This window comes from Centropristis striata, chromosome 19 (assembly GCF_030273125.1).
Source record: "Centropristis striata isolate RG_2023a ecotype Rhode Island chromosome 19, C.striata_1.0, whole genome shotgun sequence".
Taxonomy (NCBI): Eukaryota; Metazoa; Chordata; class Actinopteri; order Perciformes; family Serranidae; genus Centropristis; species Centropristis striata.
The window spans coordinates 20,497,084-20,506,192 of NC_081535.1; the positions used below are offsets into that span (position 1 = coordinate 20,497,084).

At 39.7% G+C, this 9,109-nt stretch overlaps 1 protein-coding gene across 1 annotated transcript; it reads left to right on the forward strand.

Annotated features, from left to right (window-relative positions):
• Window positions 1–432: 432 nt before the first annotated feature.
• ptger4b (prostaglandin E receptor 4 (subtype EP4) b) lies at window positions 433–5,401 on the forward strand. The gene is made up of 2 exons (XM_059358730.1): window positions 433–1,501; window positions 3,607–5,401. The coding sequence occupies exons 1-2, from the start codon at window positions 728–730 to the stop codon at window positions 4,177–4,179; spliced, it is 1,347 nt and encodes a 448-aa protein (XP_059214713.1). The 5' UTR covers window positions 433–727; the 3' UTR covers window positions 4,180–5,401.
• The last annotated feature ends 3,708 nt before the right edge of the window (window positions 5,402–9,109 follow it).

Here is a 9,109-nt window from a genome sequence, read left to right on the forward strand (position 1 = left end):
TAATACATGTCCTGGAGTAAAAAGTTAAAATTTTCAATCTGTGTTGAGTAGCATTAAATTGCAAATACATAGAACTACTTCTAAGAGATATGTAAGTACGTCCTATCAGTACAGTAAAGTGAGTAATCGCGCTGACATGCTCTGCCCCACGTACATGTTTTCTGATTTTTATCTGATGTCTCGTTTCTGCAGACTTCCCCATAAATGCACTGATCTTGTTTAAACTAATGACAGTTAAGACTTTGCTGATGTCAACAGATGACGGATAAGGAGTTGGTGATAAATTCAGTGACAATAAAGAAGTGAAACTTGAACTGTACCCTCGTGCACAAATCTTCTCCCGCTGCGCGTGGCTGCACTATTTCACAGACAGCTTACTGGTTAAATGAGACGCAGAGGAGGAGCTGCCTTCAGTGGCCTGAGAGGAAACTTCGCTGTCAGTTTTGAGAGTGACAACAACGTAAAGCGCAGCTCGCAGCGACTGAGCATCGCTTTGCAAACCAAAACCACAAGAGTAAACATCTCTGACCTGTGGATTGCTCGTGTTTTCTTCAGAACTTGTCTGGATTATGGAGGTTTAATTCTGTGCGTAAAAGGGGACATTTGGACGCGATGGATTTTATTCGTTTTGGAGCATTTGGTCTATGCTTAACAGAAAGTGTCACTACGTTGGAAGCGAGAGGAGAGTCTTTTCTTAGTGTAAAGCAGTGAAAACGTCCCAGCAGGCATGAACTCCACGGCACCAGAGGCGAGTAAACTGCTCATCCCGGCGAGTATGTTCATTGTCGGGGTGGTGGGGAATGTCATCGCTATAGTGGTTCTGCGGATTTCTCGGAAGGAACAGAAGGAGACGACTTTTTACACACTCGTGTGTGGCCTGGCAGTGACTGACCTCCTGGGCACCCTGCTGGCCAGTCCGGTCACCATCGCCACCTACGTAAAGGGCAAGTGGCCGGGAGGTCAGCCGCTGTGCCAGTACTCCGGCTTCATCCTGCTCTTCTTCTTCGTGGTCCAGCTCAGCATTTTGTTTGCAATGTCAGTGGAGAGATACTTGGCAATAAACCATGCGTATTTCTACAACGAGTACGTCAACCAGAAACTCGCTGCTCTGACTCTTTTGGTCATTTACATTTCCAACCTCATGTTTTGCGCGCTGCCCAGCCTGGGGCTCGGACAGGTGACGCAGCAGAGACCGGGGACCTGGTGTTTCATAGACTGGCACAACAACCAAACCAGAGTCGAGACTTTTAACTTGATGTACGCGGGTGTGAACTCAGTGATCGTGCTGGCCACCGTCATATGCAACGTGATGGTGTGCGGGGCTCTGATCCTGATGCACAAGCGGTTCATCCGCCGCACTTCTTTGGGCACGGACCAGCGGCGCATCGCGGAGCTCAGGCGCAGAAGAAGCTTCAGACGATTAGCTGGAGCAGAGATCCAGATGGTGATCCTGCTGATAGCTACCTCCGTTGTGGTTCTCATCTGCTCCATACCTTTAGTGGTGAGTAGCTACTCGTGTAGTTGAGCCAGGCTCATTTGGCACCCTCTATGTGCGAAATGGATTTTTACGTATCAGAATTTTAACAAATAAAGAAATTACCGTACAATACAACTAAATTCATCAGAAAGTAATAAAATGGTATGAATTAAGAATGACAATAATTGTGCTCCCTGATAACCAGTAGTGCAATAACAAAGTACATGTAATCATGTACTGTTTTTAGGTACAATGTACTTGACTTAAATAAAAAAGAAAAACAACCACCAAATACTTTTGATGGTCGATTAATGGTAGGCTATTATTTTTGATTTTTGTTGTTGTTGCAAAAACAGCAAGAAATCAGTTGCCAACCCGTTGAATAGTTGTTGCTTTTCTTTATTCTATATAACATCAAACTGAATGTGTTTGTGTTATGGACTGACAAAACAAGACATGGAGAGTAATTTTCTGACATTTATGTGGCCCAACGATTATTCGTTCAATCGAGAAGATAATGGGCGCCTTCATTGATAAAGAAAATAATCGTTAGTTGCAGCTACTTTACACTTGCACTGTTTAGTCATCTAAATTTATTTGACAAACACATGATTTTATGACATGGTGCTTTAAGAACATTTAGCAGACAAAACTTCTGTACACAAGTATACATTTTGTAATTTAGTTTTTAATTCAGGACTTGTACTTGTAATTGAGTATTTTAAAGTGTGGTATTTCTACTTTATTTTTCAGTCATGGATCTGAGTACTTCTTCCAACAATGCTTATCACAGCAAAACACAAACATAACTTTTACCAAATGCGATGATTAAAAACAACATCCAGGCAGGAGATGGTTAATACCTGAACTCTGTGTTCCTGTTTTAGATCTCTGTGGTAAGATGACGCATTTCTCAGTGGCAAAAGTGAGATGGTTCACACTCCCCCTGTCTGCTGATTGAAAACAGCGTTTCCAATGGTTAACTATTAGCAGCATTATCGGACATTTGGGGTTTAGAAATGTTATCTCTTATCCGCTTTCTGATAACAATCTTTGAGAGAGGCGTCTTTATGGGGTTGCAAGAAGGCGGCGTGGAGTGTTTAAGGGGTGGCAGAACCATTATGTCAATATTTGCATGGAAAAGATCCAACATTAAGATATAATAACTCAAAAACATGTGGTTCTTGCACATGAACAAAGTATTCAATACAAATACCAAAGGTGGCGTGGACGAAGAGATTCCTGCAGGTGTTTACTCATGCAGTTGCAGTCTCCTGCAGAATGACATGCAGAATTTCCTGCATTTGTGGGGCAAAAAGCAGTGATCGAAAAAAATCAAATTAAATGATACGTTCACAGATCTAAAACAGTCCTGTATGAATATCAAATCTGCTTTAACAGGCTGTAAACATTTCTGATGGAGAACAATTGCGGGACATATCCACACTCCTCATGTTTAAAAATGTATTACAAAGTTAAACTGAAGTTAATATGAAGTTTCATCAGTCAGAGTTAAACAATTCAAGTGAGTTTTTTCCAATGTCCAATGACCTCAGATAAACCTCAGATTGTATATTTACAATGCTGTACTTTTTTTTATCCCCCATATTTTCCACTTGAAGAATGGTAAAAATATATATTTAAAAGGCCCAGTATGAAACGGACTGATTACAGCAAGCACAATTTGCTTTGTCAATATCATTTTAAGGGACTTGGCAAATACATAAAAACTGTCGTTTCAGGATGTCACTTCTATAACTGACATGTCGAACATTTAGGCTTTTGTGGCCCAGACTTTTTGAAATGAGGACTGTTGATTAGACCCTGGGGAAGCCCAAAGGCCAGAGGCTCTCTTATGATGAATGATGATGATGATGAGAACTGTTTTTATTGGCCTCTTGCCATCTCTGCACTGCTGTGGTTGTGAAACTCAGCCAAGTGTCTATTTAGATTTGACCGCCCCATGCCAACCATGTAGGAATATGTCAAATAAACAATTACTTTGCTTTTGTAAATGATGTGTAGACAAGTCCGGGCGTGTAGCTCAAATTGATTCTGCACTTGACATGTTGACAACCAAACAATAAGTTCTTAAACTGATCTTGTTGTCTTCTCTTCTGTGCCATCAGTGGAGGATCTTTGCAAATCAGCTGTCCAGAAACCAGGCAGAAGAATCATCTGGGTTGAATAAAGACCTTCTGGCCATCCGCATGGCCTCTGTCAACCCCATCTTAGACCCTTGGATCTACATCCTACTCAGAAAGACAGTGGTCCTCAAGCTGATGGAGAAAATCAAGTGTCTGTTCTGCAAAATGGGCGGGCGGGGACGGAGGAACGGTGGGCACTTTCGCTGTGCCGACGGCCGCCTCTCCTCCTCCATCATCTCACGAGATTCCCCCTCGCTGGTGTCACGTGAGCTGCAGGAAATGGTGAGCACCTCACAGACCTTCCTGTACCCCTCTGAGGTAAACAGCAGGAGGTCATTTCAGTTGGGGACACAGAGCGGCTCCAGTCCGCCAGATGCACAGACGTTACAGGGCCCCAAGGAGGTGGAGGCGCCTCTGAGGGGGCTTTTGCAGACTGATTTAGGTGACAGAGCACCAGACAGGCCAGTGAAAGAGCTTCCAATGTGCCCCAAGGACCCGACTCTACATGTGACTTTTACGGACGAGACGGCAAACATACAAGAGAGATGCATATAGCATGATCTCGAAATAATATGAACAGAAGAAGGGAACTGCAAAGACATGCTAATAGCTGAAAAGCATCTTAAGACTGAACAACATTAACCTGTAGATATCTTGTGGACTGCTATTTGACAGATGTTTTACTGAACTAAATATCCACTATCAATGTATTACTCCTCAGTCATAACTTTCCACTAACACCATATCACTAAATACACTTAAATTAATACAATCACAAGTAGTTATATCAACAATACCATAGAGAACAACGTGACATTGTAGAGGAGCTCTTTTCTTGCACTTTTTGTATTATAAAAACCACTGCGAGGCTGTTTTAACATCCTGCATGATGACTGTAAAGATTTAAAGGGATAGTTTGGATTTTTTTGAAGGAGGGTTATATGAGGTAATTTATCCGGCGGTCAGCACACGCCCCAGTTTGGAGAAGCAAATAGGTGGACTGGCACGGAAGCAAATCAATGTACTGCTGTGCACTGATGAAGCAGGAAAACATATTTCAGACACCTACAACAAAGTTTAATAATTTAAGTGTATCCTCTATTTTGAATATTTGCACCGCATTGGCTAGCCATCAGAGAGCCCTTTCTGACAGGATTCCGAAGCTGTTATATCCATCTGTGCTCTCTTCAAAGCCACCAGACTCCTTTGACAAAAATAGAAATTTTACCTCACAGAGCACATGAGTTGCTGGTCTGCCGCTGCCTCATTCAATTAGTTTGTGATTTTGGTGAATCCAGACAAACCCTTCAAAACCTTTGAAATGAAAGCTTCTGGGACAGTCATGTGATGCCCAAAAGACGTCTGTAGATCAAATATCTCTTGGGTCGTTTCACATTGTGAGATGTCTGTAGATCAAAATCTGGTGGCTTCAAAGAGAACATAGATAACGGCTGTTGCAAAGGGCCATTTGATGCAAAAGAAGGAGTCAACGTAAACTGATTTTTGCAAGTAGAGCCTTTTTTTTAATAGGTGTTTTACTGCTGCCCTTGTCCACAGCAGTACTTTTTTTTTATTGACTATGGCAAACTACCTCATACAACCCCAACTCCAAAAAATCAGAACAACCCCTTTAATGTTAAAATGTGAAAAGTGTTCTGTGATGTTAATTTATTTTATGTATGAAATTGTACGTTATTGTCTTCTCTGTGAGAAGGTCCAGATAGTTTGGAGCCATTTTAAATCGGTACAAGATGAATATGTTCGATTTTCTTTTCTTTTTTTTTTTGGGGGGGGGGGGGGGGGGGGGAGGGGGGGGGGGTGAATAGGGACATTTGCAAACAATTTGGTCAAACTGGTAATCAGAGAAGCTTTGAAATCAAAGTTAGAATCAAACCTTCCCCTGCATTTCACAACCAAAGGCAGCTATATTGTGGCTTCCCCACAACACAGACACTGGAGGACAGACATTACTTTAGGAGGCCTCGTAAGGGAAAGTAATGTGTTAATATAAATCTGTTAATGTACTCTTTCCACCCCATTACTTTTTATGGATTTATCCAACTTAATCTTATTTTACCTGAATGTAATGTGCAGTTACTCTCATCTAATCAGACTTTACAGGGGAATTAAGAAGATGAATGAATATTCAAAGACATTATTAAGGTTCCTGTCTGATGAGTTTCAAGGTTTTGCCTTTTCATACAAGGCATTTTCTGGCAGCATTAATGCTATTGTTGCTATAATGATACAAATACCATATTTCAATGTTAAAGTGTCAAATTTACCACAAAAATCTCTTGTGAACAGATTTATGTTGTACCAAGCTCATAAATAAAATAAAAGTTGGTAAATATTCACATACATTTGTTTCACTCTGTTGCTGTGATTCATTATGACAGTGAAGTGTGTGCTGCAAACTCTGTGTTAGTATAACTTTATATGCATGATACATGTACGGTGTGCTGTAAAACTTGAGAGGTGAATTAGGGGATCATGGGAAGTTGATGGATTGAAAATTAATCTGCAACTACTTTGATATTTGGTTTGATAATGAATAATTGCTTAGGTAGGTATGGGATTTTTTATGCGGAAGTGCAAAATGCAAGATGCATGGTTTTGGGAAGAAGTGAACATACTACTGGATAAATAAATTAAAAGAAATAATGATAATAATAATAATAAATAAATTGATGTTTTTATATAGTTTTGCTTTTGTTACATCGGTCCCCTTTTAGTTTAATTCATCAGGATTTGGTTTTGGATTCTTTATTCACCGTGGAAGCAAGTGATAAAAACGATACAAACAAACGTCTTTCTCTTCAGAAATTCAAGGTAAAATTGAATAAGTAATGGATATACAAAGTATAATTTTGAGGTTGAAATATTTGTTTGAATCTGAGGATTTGCAGCATTTTGTGATTGTGCATAGAACTTTTGAAAGGGCATGGACTCTTGGTCAGACAAAACAATGTGCTGGACATATTTTATTATTTTCTGACATTTTATAGACGAAAGCATTAACTGAAAACTTTAATCAAAACATATATAATAACAATGAAAGCCCTGAAAGTAAATCTATTTAACCCTGAAATGGGCCTCTGGTAAGCAAACGCCTCTGTGAATCTTTGCTGAAAATGAAATATTTATCAGCTCTCAAAACTGATCACTTGGAAGTTAATGGGTGGCCGTCACATCTTTAACACAAAGGGAGCAATGTGCAAAGAAAAGCTGCAAAGCTTGTCATAAAAACCCAAATTAATATTTACTGCACAGTTGATTTCAATGCAAAACCAGATGTAGATCCGAACCGAAATTCAAGCCCGTTTTCAAATAAATGTTCTACAATAACATATTATTTGCCAGCATGTCACAGTCAGTTTCTTTCTACAACAGAGATTGTTGTTGGCTGATGGCTAAAACACATTTCTAACCAATAGCCAGGTCAGAGGCACAGCACCGCTCACCTGCAGACAGATGGTTTCTTCAGCCCCAGAAGATTTTCAGGTCCAGTATGGCCGATGTCCAGAGCCTTCCCAGATCAGTTAAATCTCCCTCTGAGAACAATATCCCGTTAAAGTGAGCTCTGACCTTAGTTTGAGAAATCTGTTAAAGCTGTAGAGTCTCTCGGGAGGCAGGAAATAGTGACTGACAAAGCAGTTGTGATAGATTCTAACAGACGGCGAAATGAGGAAAAATGATTCTTCTTGGAAACCTCATTCCTCACCTCATCAGCTAACGGCAGGAACACACTGCGGTATATAAGTGACAGGCTGTTTAAGACATTTAAAGCCCTGCCATGTGGAGCCTGTGGAAACAATTGGCTTTTAGAAGATGCCACTCAAAAAGCAGTGAGTGTTTATGATGTGGCCTTTTAGCACAGGAATAAAGTTTAAAGCAGAAAGGAAATTCCAGGAAAAAGAAGACACAAAAATGCTAACACAGAAGTTTAGTGTTAAGTTGCATGATGATGATGATTTAGAATTAGGTCAGATCTATTTAGGATTGTGTTCAATCAGTGTGACTTTCTGTGTTTTGCTCGTTTGTCACACTAAATACGGTGTATACACGTTTACTCCCTGGCCTGCATATTGAACAGAACTGACTACGCTGAGCACTCTCAACAGATTATTTTCTTAAATGCTCTGCAGTCAGCAGTGAGTTATGTCTGTTATATTAGTATTGTATTTTCAATAAAGTGCTCTCATTAGCTTAAGAGTGACTTCCAAGGCAAGTTTAGTGATACTGCTAGCTTAGCGGTAGGCCACAATGTAGAATTCCCATAAGAAAACAGCCAATTTAAGACCATTATACCACCACAGTCTTCCTGCATGCAAGTGGATGCTTGAAATTTATATTGCAGACATTGTATGTAGAGTTTTAATGCCATGCATTGCTTCTAAAAGGCATTCGTCTATTTTTTATTTTAATCTAATTCTGCAGCCAGAAATTGTTCAGCTCTACAGAACTTTGTTCTAAAATCTAGCGGAGATCCTTGAATTTACAAAGAAAGAAATATATCAAGCTTGGGTATAAAATAATATAAATTATGGAGTGGTGCAATCATGAACACGACTTAAGAGTCTACAGAAATGTTAGCGGTAAATTTGGGCTTAGGCAGAGTGGTGCCTTGAGCTAAATAGTAACGTCTGCATGCTAGCATCTTGGTGTAACATGTTGAATGGTAGCATTTGTTAAGTAGCACAAAACAAGAAGTAGAGCTGAGAAGCACTATTACTTTTTCAGGCATTTGGCCACAAACCAACCTGGAGAAACTGAAATTTTGAGCATTGGCACAAGATGAAAAGTCAGAGCATCACTATGGTTAGTAAAAAAATGTCCTGAGAGAGATATGAATGTCTGAGCCAAATTTTTGAGAATTCACCCAAAAGTAGTTGAGTTATGTATTTCAGTCTGGATTAAAGTGGAGGTCTGACTGACAGACCGAACTTGCCAGAGGTAAAAACTCAGACTCTCAAGTTTAAACATTTCACTCAGTGTAAACATAAAATAACTCCACTGAAGAGTTGGAACAAGCCAATGCAGAATAAATATGATATTGTCAGTGTGAAATAAGATGATTTTTACAGCTTTATACTGGATACTGGAAACAAAAGCATTAACCAGCATGCTAAGTGCTAACATTAGGTTTTATAACAGTGAACATACATATAAGCAGCTGTTAAGTGGAGGAGGTTTGGTTAAACAATCAATTTCCAAGAATCAACATCAATTAAATTGATTTACCTCATTCATTCCAATTTTCAATAAACCTGTAATAGATTTATTTTGAAGGTTTGTTTTCATAATGCTGTGTTAGAACTGACTAACCAGCAGCTGGACCACCCACATACATGTGTATTTAACCTACATTCACTTGGCACACCCAGATTATACACAGGTGATCTCCATTTATCTTGTTATGTAACTTGTAAAAAAAACATCTCCTGAACCAGCTATGATTTGGGTGTGCCGCAGATAAGGGTGG